The sequence below is a fragment of the Clinocottus analis genome, unplaced genomic scaffold (assembly GCF_023055335.1).
Source record: "Clinocottus analis isolate CAN_PGR_092001 unplaced genomic scaffold, fCliAna1.0.p SCAF_9, whole genome shotgun sequence".
Taxonomy (NCBI): Eukaryota; Metazoa; Chordata; class Actinopteri; order Perciformes; family Cottidae; genus Clinocottus; species Clinocottus analis.
The window spans coordinates 8793017-8807261 of record NW_027176251.1 but is presented as its reverse complement, the minus strand read 5'-3'; the positions used below and the strand labels follow the sequence as shown (position 1 = coordinate 8807261).

Below are 14245 nucleotides of genomic sequence, written 5' to 3'. Positions count from 1 at the left end.
TCCCCTCGTTACTCACTAAAGATGCCTTTGTTGACTATGTGAAGAGCTAGATGCGCCGATGACATTCCCAACATGACCTCAATCAAGCGTTTTCATAGCCCGCAGGCACATGACAATCCAAATTCTCTCTCTCTCTCTCACACACACACACACACACACACACACACACACACACACACACACACACACACACACACACACACACACACACACACACACACACACACACAGCAGAGAATCTCTTTACCCTCGTTTCATAATGAATGTAATTATATGAGGAAAATTGTTTTACCCCTCCAACTGGCTGTGGATTAGACTGTTCTGAATTTGCATAAGTCATTTGTTATTATTTAGAGCCAATGGTTTGTTTATCTGACCAGAGAGCTAGGGAAAAAGTATTACTGTCTTTGACTCCGAGCTTACAAGCTTTAAGTCAGTTAAACCTCCATCAAGTAAGCATTCTTTGGTCATTTAAACCTTCCCCAAACACACAACAATATTGTTCAAACACTGTTTTGTAAGCCCACCAACCTTTTGAATGAATATCTTGCCATTATGGCAAACATTTATACCACCTATAATGTCAGCGCATGGCATTTGTGCTTGGATAAGCACCGCGATAAAATGTTGAACAGTAAATCCCGTTTGGCTATCGCTACCAGATATCAGATGCACACTGACATATAACACAACTCCTCTTTAGCTAACCAGCCAGAAAACATGTCAGTATCTCTGCATGTCACTCATGTTAAAGAACCTTAACAGCAATGAAAATGGCAAATTAACGAAAAGATTGGACACTGAAAACCCAGGATAAATGAATGAGAGTATATCCCCCAAAAGCATAAATATTCTATCAGTTTGAACATTTCCATCCCAGACTGGAAAGAAGCTAAGGTTTCCCTTCACCCACAGGTTGACTTGAGCACTTAGCTTGCTCTCCACTGCCTCGGGGATGAACTGTGCAATGAATGGAAAAGCAGGCCACATTTCTATCCAGGCCATCTTTATTGATCCTCAAAACCCCCTTCACAAAGACCATCCCCCCCATCTTGACCACAAAAAAGGGGACATTATAAACAACCAATAAATAACAATCTGCGCGATTAAGGCGGTTCTACACCTCCAATAGAACACAACAGTGTGGACATGTTGGAGTTATACAGCTTCATACAGTAAAAGCAGTAGATTTTTTTGAGTAGATTACATCTAAAAAAAAAAGGCAACACTTAACCGAAAGTGAACCATTTTTTAAAAATGTGGATTAGGCCCCCATTCAAATGAGATAACATTGCTCTTCTATCGGGTCTGACTTATGATAGAAAATACAGGCTCTTCTTTAGATGACCTTGTCATCTGAGCTTATTTAAATACTAGGTCAAAAAGAATGGGACAAAACCACGAAGAGAACTTAATTTAAAATGTCTCCCCCATCCTACTCTCAGAAAAAAATATAATAATTAAAACCACGTGGTTCCCAAAATGGAGGTGGTTGTTCTTTTTCAGTTTTCTCAGATAGGAATAAATAAATACACCTTTTTACTGGTAAACTGTCATGGAATCCAGGCTTGGAGGCTACACAGTGTCATAGCATTGTTCAGAGTGGCTTTTAAGAATTTCTGCATTTCTTCATTACATTCATGTCCAGGAAATGGGAGAGGTGGAACTCGTCCTTGAATCCAGCCACCCTCAGGCCACGAGCACATGTGAGACTCAAGCACGGTGTGTTTTCCTGTGGATATCCAGAGTTCTCTTCTGTACATCCTATGCCATAACTTGGCTTAGTACAGGGATGTGCTCACAAAATAAAAAGTAAAGAGATGAGCACTCTTCATCCACCCTGGACAATTTTCTCTCTCTCTTGTCTCTATTTGTGCTCCTTTGCAAATCAGGTCCTCTCAGCAACTAACGGTACTGGGCTGCTGCTGTTTGCTGACAAAGTCTGAGATGAAGTCAAACTCATTCTGGCCCAGGAAGAGTTCAGGCAGCTCCTGGACCCGATCCAAGCCCAGCTCCATGACCAGTGAGGTCAGAACTTCCTCGTCGATCATATCCGCGTCCATGCCGTTCAGAGCGAGGGCTGGTCCGGCCATGTGCTGCATGTTAGCCAGCTGTGCCGGGTTCATGCGGTACTGGGTTGTAGGGCCCATGTGGTTTCCACCCATAGGTCCCAGTGGGTGCCCATGGTATTGGGTGTTGAGTTTTTGCAGCTGCATGCTGGCCATGAGCTGCTGGGACGTTAACCCTCCGTTCATGAACTGTTGTTGTTGTGTTTGCTGCTGCGGGTGCTGGGCTTGTTGCTGGTGCTGTTGTTGTTGTTGTTGCTGCTGCTGTTGCTGTTGTTGTTGTTGTTGTTGTTGTTGCTGCTGCTGCTGCTGTTGTTGTTGTTGCTGTTGTTGTTGTTGGTGCTGCGGATGCATGTGATGCTGCTGCTGAGGGTGATGCTGTTGCTGCTGGGGCTGGCCATTATACATCATGTTACCAGAGGTCATCTGGTGGTGACCCATCTGGGCCCCATTCAGTTGTCCATTCATGGGTCCGCCCACCATGCTCTGCCGCTGCCTCATGGCGGTCTCCATGTTAGCCTGGGCACCACCATAGTGCATCATCTGGCCATTGGGCAGTGCCCGCATGCCCTGCTGGTTGGCATGCTGCTGGTGACCTGCCTGCAGGCCGCCATTCATGCCCATCCTGTAACCGTGGAGACTGGCGCCCGCTGAGCTGTGATTCATGGGCATCATCAGATGGTCTGCCATGCCGCCTGTCTATGAACAGAGAGGAGACAGTTAGATCGCATGGGGCAGACGTGATGTTAAGGAAGCAGTAAAAACATTTAAAGGGAGGTGCAGCTGGATCAAGACTGACATGGCATGAGCATATGTAGCTGTCCATTTCAACCAGTAATCCCTGACCAAGACACCCAATAATTGTGCCAACGATACCATGTGCGAGATGTGCAGTACATAGCTGTGGGTCAAACCAATTTCATATCCAATTGACTCCCTCATACAGAGATCGCACAATTCACCTTCATTGAAAAGAAACAAAGATACATTTTTCCTCGTAACGTCACCGTTAAACCACCGAAACGCTTCCGGACAAAAAATATATATATATCTGCACGGTTGTTTTTACCAATTGGCGACCAGTGAAAGCCTTACTCGTGTGTTGGGTCTCCCTACAACCTCCCCTCTTTGTGCCAAGCAATGAACGCCCAGGTCGGAATTACAGGTTAACATGCAATGTTTGGCTTTTTTTTTTTTCTCAGCCGGAGATTTCATGCACGACGGGATCGACAAAACGGAGGAAAATGCGTGCATCGCATAATGCATTGCTCGAATCTCCTCTGTGTTGCATCTTAGCTGAGGCAGAAAAAATCTGTTACATTTTACGCACGTAAGGTTGCAACAAAGAACACTGACATCATGCAACATCTCCCCAACAGCTGAATCACCACATTTCAAATCGGGCATTCAAATTTAACAAAGGCTCCGGTTTTCTCCGATCACTTTGAGCCGATTTGTTTAAATGTTTGTGCACAATAACCGCGGAGACTAATATTATCCATTTAGTCAAATCTCGAGTTTGAAACATGGGAACGCAAACAATGGAGCAGCAGCCTCCACAAACCAAAAAAACCCGACGTCTCTCACAAATATATCCGATGAAAAACACTTACCCGGATCCGCTACGTTTTCACAAAGTTGCGCGACTTTGCTTCGGCTCCGTCTATTTAAACAGTTTTCCTCGGCAAACGCTCCTCCGAATTACAGTATCTATTCCACAGGGTTACGCTTCATGCTCAAGCGGGGACGGTGTGCACAAAGACTGCCGCATCAGATCTTGAAACGACTGCCTATTTTCTGGGTCAACTCAGGGATTATGTACATCTAAAAAGCTCAGAGGAAGGCAGTCGGGGAGAGGTGGAGCCTCGGTCCTGCCTCTTCTTTGTTCCTATTGGCCCTACTTAATATAATTGTGCATGGGCGTAGAAAAAAAAAGGGCTGTCGGAGAGCTGTGACACAGTAGCAATTTAAATACACCCCTCCCCACTGTTTCTTTTGAATGCTATAATGAACACACAACTTTTATTAATTTCAGATTTAGATAGATAGATAGATAGATAGATAGATAGATAGATAGATAGATAGATAGATAGATAGATAGATAGATAGATAGATACATTTTATTCTGTATGTATAATATTCCTATTGTGGATTTTTTTTTTTTTACAGTTCTACTGTTTATCTATATTGCTTGTTTTTATTTTATTTTACTATGTGTCTCTTGTGTGCACTTTGTCTGCTGCTGTAATCATGCAATTTTCCCTCTGCAGGATTAATAAAGGAATGTCTTATATCTAATCTTATCTTAGATAGATAGATACTCTGTTGTCTTTAATGTCTTTTTGATATTTCTCTTGTTTATTTGTGTACTAAGTATATGTATGACGAGTCAAATTGCATGTATCACATGGGCAATAAAGCTGATTCTGATGGATAAGATAGTGTTTATACATGTGTTTGTTTGTGCGTGCATGTAGGAGTCCGTATGCATGCTCAAATCTGCCAGTCTGCGTCCTACAGCATTAGTGTATAAATCTGTGTTCCCAACTTGTCCGCACCTACTCATCCATTTGGCCTATGTACATGCGCAGTAAGAGTGTTGCCCTGGTATGTGCATGTACACTTCATCTTCAAGATAACTGTTTGTCCATGTGACCCACCAGTCTGCTGTGTGCTCGCCTCAGTGAGGCAGCGCAGGGAGGGCAGAGGAATGTAGCCTGTGTGCTATTCTAGGCCACACTAACTGCAGCGGTAGTGTAACTACTGCTGTGTATGGATATGTGCTCGCCTGGCTTACATGTATGGACTGTGGATTCAGGCCTGTGAGTATGTTTCTGTGTGTGTACCTTCACTCTGCAGATGCACGCGTCTCTTGATTGCCTACTTCAGGACAATGACCTCTTGCCTGCAATTGCAAATGAATGGAACCACTTTGGGAGAGCGAGCCAATCTATTGTCCTGGGAATCCAACTATAAATGGGCAACCACTGGCAGGCATTTGTCATTGTTTGACATTGTCCAACCACTTTAAGCTAGTGTTAATAAGCCACTCCCAGGTGTGGGTACTATCTGAGAAACTCACCGAGCCAGTCAGTCCAAAGAAAAACACACAATCAACATAAGTTTCTGTTGTACTGTGACAAGCATTCTTTTAGTGGAGCATGTCATCTGCGCAAGGTTACTGCAGGATGTGACGATATGGCAAAGATGCATTTTAAAATGCTTCAAAATCTTCTTTATTTATATGCCAGGACCAAAAGCTCCTAATGATGTCATTTGCATCAGAGAGCGTAGGCAATGTGTCCAAACCTTCTGGAGCTCACTGATCACATCAATGTGTCTGTTTTAAACCCAAGATATTTGCATGAATTTGCAATCAGCCATGATTGTAGTAGAAGATATGCATTTTGTAATTATATATCCATTGAACAGACTTCCGTTGATACAATTAGATGAAGTAAACTGTGGCCTTTCGTAGGCTGTATTTCTGTATATGTTTCTTATCTCTAACTATGGTCTATGATTTGGAGCAGAGCCCCAGAACACCTTGCCTTCAGCCATTTATTGACTTCCATGTTTGTGTCTGTGGTTTTAATCCAGAGTTATAGAGCAAGAGAGAGAGAGAGAGAGAGAGAGAGAGAGAGAGAGAGAGAGAGAGAGAGAGAGAGAGAGAGAGAGAGAGAGAGTGAGAGTTCATGTGACTGTTTATAGGAGCAATAGGCTGCAAGTGTTGCTTTCATTCCCAGCATGGACACACCCCTGTGTCACACTGTAAAACATGCAATAAAAATGCTGCAGTTGCAGGATCGGTTGATTTCACACAGGTTTCACAATCTAAACAGGGTCTAAAGAATTAGGAGCACAGCTTCACTTATTTGTGTTCTCTGCAAGTCAGTATGAGCTTATCCAACCTTTGAGGAGCTCCCGCTATATGAAAGGCCTCAGCATTCCCCAATGACTCTACTTTACTGACATACATGGAGCTGATAACTTCTATGTCAGAACACTGTGTAGAACTCGGCCCATTCTGTCTGTGCATCATCTGCCTCGGCTCTCTGCATGTAGTTCCCACTGTCGACTGCACTACCTCCAGCAACTTGTCTAGCTGTTATGAAGTTGGCCATAGAGATTTCATAACATCTAGCCACCACTTTCAAGCTATCTATGTCGGAATTCAAGGGAGCCAACAGTCTGTAGAGATGTAAAGGCCAATGCTTATTGCCCCTCAACAGGGTCTTGGAGTGTGTGGAGAGCCCCCCTGGCGCAGAGGCGCTCACTGGAGTGGAGTGAAAGTCTGATACTCTGCACAGAGGAATTGCCAACAGGATGATGCATTGACTGACAGCGTTAACCCTGGTAGAGGGGAAGCGTATAGAAATGTAACCCCTAAAGAACATTGATAAGGAACAACAAAATGGTGGAAAAGTTCTTCCATTAGCACGCCAGTGTGCATGATATAATTGCAAAATTTGAATTTGCAAACTCATTCTGCAGTAATACCACTCTCTACGTTCTGTAGATGGATAAACGGATAGGCAGCTCTACGAGCGACTGTTATCGTCTGCCAGTGGACACTGGACTGCTCCCCTAAGTCATGTTTTATCTCTGCCACCATCAACTAAGACCAGCTGACTCAGTCCTACCTGACTAATCCTCTCAACACTAAAGTAATTACTGGGAATTGTAGCAATGTTCAAAGCCTTATGGCTGGGACAGACATGTGAGTTTAGAGGTGGAGCCATATGACTGAGTACTCAGGAAGTGCGGCCATGTTCTTAAGATAGTTTTGCTTCCATCAGTATCGACATTCCTGAGATACAAAGTGTCGGCTCATCCCAGATAAAACTCACTCTACAGGTTTTTAATATCTGCGAGTTTTGGTGTGTTTAGTGCTCCAGCAGGACATTAAATTCTAAATAATAAAGATTTAAGGAAGATTTCAACTATGTTATCTGCTGCTTCCAATTGTAAAAATCCCAAATCAGTTGTTGCACTCACGGGGGTCAATCGCGCTATCATAATTACCTTCACACTAAAAACATCAAATGTAACTGGTTAGCACATTTTTCCAAACATCCAGTTTGCTCTCTATATTCCTAAACTCAAGACATGAATGAACTATGAGTCATTTTCAACCTATTCTGCTATAATTGCTCCACAACATCAATATGCAACAACGGTCATCTTATTCAACAGGACAAAGTGTGTCCTAGTATGCTCATTTCCCCAGAGATGTGAAACCAAAAGTCAGTTTGCTTGCCTCAGTGTGGGGGAGGGTTGTTATTGTTCTGGTAAATGAGAGAGTCTCTATAAATACTCCCAAGGCTTCCTTCTCCGCCTCAACCACCAATCAACAGTCACTGTTCAGCCGAGCAGCTGAGAGAGAGCAATAAGCCTGAGTCAAGGCTAACGGGGGAGGGTCTGACTCAAACATGCTGTGGTAGGGAAGTGGGTGAGAGACTTTGGAAGGGAGGGAGGGGAGAAACCTGGTAACTGCCACTCATGGACCTGAGGCCACAAGTGGGGGTGAGACTTGAGTGAAAGTAGTGATTTGGTGTGATGGTGATGGGGGGGGGAATTGAAGGCTACCACATTAAAGCAGCTTTCCAACAACTTTTGTGATTATTCCATGTTAAGTTATTCCATTAAAACAACTTTGTTGTTACAGTTTGATTGGTTTGTTTTTACACATTTATTTCGTCCCACTTGAGCAGCCCATAGGAGGCCTGGGCCCTGATCCTCATACCTGGTTTACTGTGTTAGCCGGATAATGTTCAGGATAAGATGACGCACGCCAGGCTTTTCAGTTCCACAAAGCAAGTTTTGAAAAATCATCAACACATCAAAATCCCTTCACCTGCTCCAGCGCAGGCTTAAAGACATTCACTGGATAAGCTGGCTACTCCCAAAAATGACAGCTACCTTCCTCATTGATGAAGGAGCGATATTAGTTGGATTAGTTTTTTAAGGAGAGAGTTCTTCAAGATCGCCAAGACTGTTCTCACATCATGATGACTTCATACGAGCGCTTTTGATCCTGTCGACAAGGAATCATTTATTTACGAGACCTTCTTGAGCCGAACATTTAACACCACACGGCGCAGCCAAGTGTTGGCCGTCTCACATACCGTATCACATACCGTATCACATACTATATCACAAACTGTATCAAAAATTGTATCACAAACTGTATGCATACACTATCTCACAGAGTGTACCACAGCCTTGCGCTTTTTTGCGAGTGGTACATGTTTGTACAGTATCGGCGCTGCGGAGAACATTGGGAAAGCCGTTGCATGCCGTGCCGTCCGTAACGTTTATTTAGCGCTTAAGAAACTTATGGATGTGTTGAAAGCACTCATAATTATATGACAATGGTATTACTACACCATACATATCATTATTGTAGAAAATGATTAAAGTACACATATTCCAACTCCCAAAAAACTATTTTGCCTTTGCCGTGGTAACGGTGTTAAGTTGTGTTCACGCCAAAAGCAATGCAAAAGTGTTGCGAATATGCACAATCCTTCTGTTGTGAATGCAGCTTTAGACTTTACCATGACTATGTGCTCTTGACTTCCTCATACGTGTTCATGATCATCTGCTCCTTGTCAGCGTAGAAAAAAGTTGCTTGTCCCATTCAGCACTTGACTATTCTCCCTTTTGAAGAGGAACGGGCATGCGCAAGTATCCAGATGAATGACGTCTGGTTCAAATTAACGACACCGTTTGACCACGGATCAGCCTTTGAGAAACCGAGTTAGCCTGATATTAATCATTGCGGTAATTAAAGATGGATAATAGAACATTTGATCGACTTTGTTGAACCACGTACGAGGAACGGGCCCTGATCACTACAAGAGTTAACAAACTACAATTATAGAAAACCTAAGAATAAAGTTGGTAAGGATGGGCTCATAGTTTGTCTGTGGAGTAATTGAAATTGAAATAAATGTCATAATATTAATAATATATATTTTGTAATGAATCTGGTGTATTAAAATACGGCCAATGTATACACAATTACAAAATATTCAAACTGAGACTCAGCTTTGTTAACTGTGTTATATTGTTACACATTACAAAGCACACATCTTTACACACCAAACGAATCATTTTTTTGTTGAATTACATGTTTTTTTAATTTATGGATTTTTAAACTTTTCAGTAAAATACACACACATATTGTCACTGTAAGATTATGCTGAGAGCTGATACATAATTTGACATATCAAATTGTTGCCTGAACCCAATGAACGAGATCGCCGACAATTTCGGAGGGCAAAAGTGTTTTATGATTCTAAAAGCCTAACTTAGCTAGCTTAACTGTAGTTTACACAGACATGTGACAATATGGCCAACACACTTGCAACAGCGGCACATGCAGCTGGTAGCTCCCATGAACTTTGTTACATTTTGGTTTTAATTTGTTGTCTTTTTGTGTTTATTACTGGAGCATGCATGGCATATGGCAGAGATACATTCAAACATTTGACAAGAAGTAGTTATGATTAGATAAAGTGCAACGGACCTTGACGCAATCACCACCTGTTTCCCTGATTAAGAGTTTTTTAGTATTGGGATGCCGGTCATAATAACTCCATACCGTTTACATTCCTTCTGATACTAATTTTGTTTTGCTGCTTTTTTCCTCAGTACCAAATGGGCTCCAACTGCATTTCATTGTGTAACCTAATGTTGCATAATTAATACAATATCCTTGAACCGGTATAGTATGGCACGGCTCAACATGAATTTTTCAGGCTTCCATTGGCAAAAGTTGTGGATAGTAACTGGTAGCTGGTACTTTTTTGGTATCACCTCAGCCGTGGTTCAAGCAAGTTGAGCTGGTACTAAAATCCAGTGCAGACAACTGATCATCCCAAGAATCATCTTTTGCCCAACACGGGCCATCCTACACTGACATTTTTAAACACTCAAGCTATGATCCATATTTACATCAGTATTTTGTATTAATCAAGCCAGATTATTTAAAAAATGGAACCCCGCAAAAAACAGGCCATGGCGAAATAATGAAGTACAGATGTTCCTCTGTCTAGATACCGGGAGGGGAACACACATGTGTATGTGTCATGTTGAAGATTATGTCATGGCAACTCCATGCGGCGTCTCTAGGACGAATCCCTCCAACATTGAGGGGATAACATCTGCCGTGGAAAACAAAATAAAGAGAAGTACCTGGTACCAAAGGCATGTGAGTCAAACCGAGCCAAACCACGCAGTGGAAATTCAACATAAGGCAGGGTTTGAACTTCTTTTTCAAGCGCTCTATTGTCATTCATCACACGCCTACTAACACTGTGATTGCCTCAAAGGGGAGACTGTCGGGTTATGCGCTGTTATTATTTGTTTCATTCATCCCACATTCTTCAACCCCTCCCCTCTCTGTGACAGCGGGCTTTTCACCCCCCAAAAAACATGTGGCGATTCAGAATGTTACTTTTATTGAACATGGTCAGATGACACGTGGCTTGACTTTGTTAAATAATACTGTGGCATTCAGTGTTACCAGGAAAAGAGTTTCGTAATGACTGAAAGAATGCAACGTTCCTATTAGCTGAGCTAATCGAGACCACGGATGGGTGTCTGGGACACCAGATAACCACTGACACAAACCCCCCACTCCAGCTGAGCATTCCCACTTATCATGATGGCAAAGACATGATAAGTAGTATTGGTGGCTGCAGGTGTTCATACGCCCCAACGGTGACTTAATGCAAACTATACAAACATAACTGGCGTTGACTCCCTGGTTATATGTATCCAATCTTGGCTCATTATCAAGCAATGTACCACTAGCCCACCGCCTGCATTTCCAAGCAACTCTCCAGCATTTACCAGCCTGAGGGATCATTGTCGACACTAACACTAATCATGTTCCCTTCTCTGCACTTCCTGCCTTGCAGCCACTGATGATGTTTCCAGTTACCTCCGTGAGCGTGCACATACAGTGTAGGATAGTTGGGGGGAAACTCAGACTGAATGGACAACAAGAGCAAACACAACCTGACAAACAAGTAGCTATATGGAAGAAGGTAGTGGGAGAGAGTGGGAAAACACAGTGATGATGTGAAGAATGACCTATTAATCATTCATTATCTCCCAGCACTGTTAATGAGGTGACAACTCTTAAATAATTAGCAATGTGACTGAAGCATATTTCCATAGCAGTAGCCTGAGGATATGGAGGGCGTTGGGACGAATGGGGAAGGGAATATGGGCTGCACCAGGCATAAAAACGAACAGCCCCCACACCAGCTTAGCAAACAATAACTTTTCCTGATAGGGTGCTCTGGGAGACATGGACAGAGAGATAGAGATAGACAGAAGAGAGATAATTAAGCTATATGCAATATTGAGACAAGAATGAGCCATGGAGGAAATAAGACATTGAAATAGTTATTTCTATATGTAGTGGGCGTTTAAGTTGTTCACCCAGCAGCCTTCATTATCCGTCTGTCTCATTTTAAGAGGGGCAGGCCAGGGCCTTCAGGCTTTTTAAACACACAAGTCAACGGGAGCTGTGGCCGACTAGCACCCCAGCCTGCCATGGGCCTATTCATCTTGCACAAAACACACAAAAGAGCAGACCATGAGCCACATTCTTGACATCCAACCTCATCACCCCCACTACCCTCCCACCCCCGGCCCTGACTAGCGCTCCTCCCCCAGTGCCTCACTCCAAGCAGGGCAGACAGGAGCTGCTGTGCTACACTACCTAACTGGCTGGCTGGTTGGAGTTCTTTGGTGGAGGAAGGGATGCATGGAAGGATGGGGGGGTGGTGAAGAGAGGGGGCAGGGATGTTTTCTCTTCAGTCAGCTAATTGACTCACAGATGTCAGGAGAAGTTGGGTTTTTGGTGGGGCTAAAGCAGTGACACTTTTTCCCTCCACAAATAAACATCACACTCATGCACGCGTACACGCAGGAAAAGGTTGTGCACACGGCAGCACACGTGCATGCACATTTACCTGTGGCCTTACTGTCTGTTCTCTCTCTCTCTCTCTCTCTCTCTCTCTCTCTCTCTCTCTCTCTCTCTCTCTCTCTCTCTCTCTCTCTCTTCAGTAAACAGATATGTCTCCATGTCGGGCAGGGGGATTGTGGGTGGGCTTTTGTCACTTCTCCAAAATAAATCTGATGGTGTAAATATGACAGTGAGCTGTAAGGTATTTCTGACTGTAGCTCAGCTCCACAAAAAACACTAGGAATGAGCAGCCTTTTGTGAACAATAACAATCTGGTTTGGTCAAGGCATAATATCATTTTTCTGTTTACCATCTGGGGAGCCTCTCTGACTGTCAAGCAAAAACAGGTCTCATCCACTGATACATCGGTGCAATATCAGTTGAGGCAGTTCAACGCTGTACTACCTGTGATATGACCTATTTCCACGCCACGGTTTCATGTCATGCCATGTTTGCACGCTGCAGTTTCATCTCCTACATGTATGCACTGCAGAATTAAAATATTGTCTCTGTACACCCAAACCACTGACAGCTGTGTGTGTGTGTGTGTGTGTGTGTGTGTGTGTGTGTGTGTGTGTGTGTGTGTGTGTGTGTGTGTGTGTGTGTGTGTGTGTGTGTGTGTGCATCTGTCATCATGTGTATGTGTTTGTGTGTTCCAACTAGACTGCTAAACAGCTGAGCCTAAATTGAAAGTCAGTGCTGTCATTCCCTATATTTACCAAATGACTCACTCGTAGCAGAAATTGTTTTGGACACCGTTAGTATATAAGCCAGCACCATCGTTGACAGCACCAAATAATTAGGAGAAAAAGTGTAGGTTGATTAAGAAACTATTGCAGTATTACAGTGGTGGACCACTCATATGCTAAAAACAATTTAGAATAGGCTAGCCTGGCCCTTGGGGGTGATACAAGTACAGCTCTAAAAGGCCAAATGTTACATCTTTTAGAGTGTATTCAATAGCAGTTGAGAGATCTGCACATTTACAGAGATATTCATCCTCCAGAGGGACTTTCAGGAGAGCAATCATGTTGTACTACCAACAAAACACACCTCATGCATTATTGAGTTACCCCAAAAGCTCTGTGCCTGGGTGAAGTTCCCCCTGTGGCCTTTGTGCAGTGGTCTTCCCATCATGAGGTCTGGTGATGAGTCACATCCCGCTCCTACCCAGGCGCTGACAGCCAGACGTCCGCTCCAGGAAACACCTAGTTCTCCTTCCTGACCAGGGAGCCCTATCTGTGTTACACCACCATTGCCTCTCAATGTTGAGCAATGTCCTGGTGAGCACATGTCTTAGCGGGTTAACACATATGCTGTACATACACATGCAAAGGCATAAGCACAGACACACAAACATAAACACACTCACACACACAGGCCCATCCACTGCCGGCTAGAGCTGTCTATAGTCTGCCTGTTTCTTCCTGTTTTTCCACTCACCCACACTGTTGTCACTCTGGCCAGGAAGCTGTGGGAGAGATACGCATGACAAAGTCTCTCTTTATTAAATTGGCCGAGTGTCTGTAGTGCTTTTGGAGTCCCTGTATGTGTGTGTGTTTGTCTTTTTGAGAGGGAAAGAGGGAGAAAGAGAAAGACAGAGACACATAGGGGGAGGGAGGGAGAGAGAGAGAGAGAGACAGAGAGAAAGAGAGAGAGAGAGAGAGAGAGAGAGAGAGAGAGAGAGAGAGAGAGAGAGAGAGAGAGAGAAGGAGAGCAAGCATTAGAGAAATGGGGGTGGGGACCTAAGCCAAGAGCTAGAGGCTTATCCAAGATCCACTCTAGGCTCATCCATGGATATTGCTGTTTGAAACCATGAGTTTAAAAACAGAGGATACAGAATAAAAAACAAATGCAACTGTCATAGATTCATTACAATATCCATCCACTGCAAGACGACCAATATTGATTGAATAAATACCTGAAATGTAAATTCAAGGATTTTGCGTATATGAAACTCAGTGCAAAATAATATCCATAGTGCAGTTATAAATGAAATATTAGATTTAGATCTGCAGGCTATATATGTATACATACAACAGACACTTGCAGGGAGAAACAGAGAGTAGCGTAAAAAAGAAGAAAACAATGCTTGACATTTAATTTAAGTGTATGTCCTGGTTGAGGCAAACTTATTTGGTGCTCAGCTTATGCACAGAGTTCCATTTTGGAGGACTGGAATTTGCGGCGC

General features: G+C 43.4%; 1 protein-coding gene across 2 annotated transcripts; it reads right to left on the bottom strand.

The window, feature by feature from the left end:
* Positions 1-1000: 1000 nt before the first annotated feature.
* Positions 1001-13211, bottom strand: cited4b (Cbp/p300-interacting transactivator, with Glu/Asp-rich carboxy-terminal domain, 4b). 2 transcript variants are annotated; one of them, XM_068569886.1, is made up of 2 exons: positions 13108-13211; positions 1001-2765 (listed from the first exon to the last, which is right to left on the bottom strand). In XM_068569886.1, exons 1-2 carry the CDS (start codon positions 13189-13191, stop codon positions 1899-1901), a joined length of 951 nt encoding a protein of 316 aa, XP_068425987.1. In that variant the 5' UTR covers positions 13192-13211; the 3' UTR covers positions 1001-1898. The 2 variants fall into 2 exon arrangements, with proteins under 2 accessions (XP_068425987.1, XP_068425988.1); XM_068569887.1 differs by lacking the exon at positions 13108-13211 and adding an exon at positions 3680-3959.
* Between the last annotated feature and the right edge of the window lie 1034 nt (positions 13212-14245).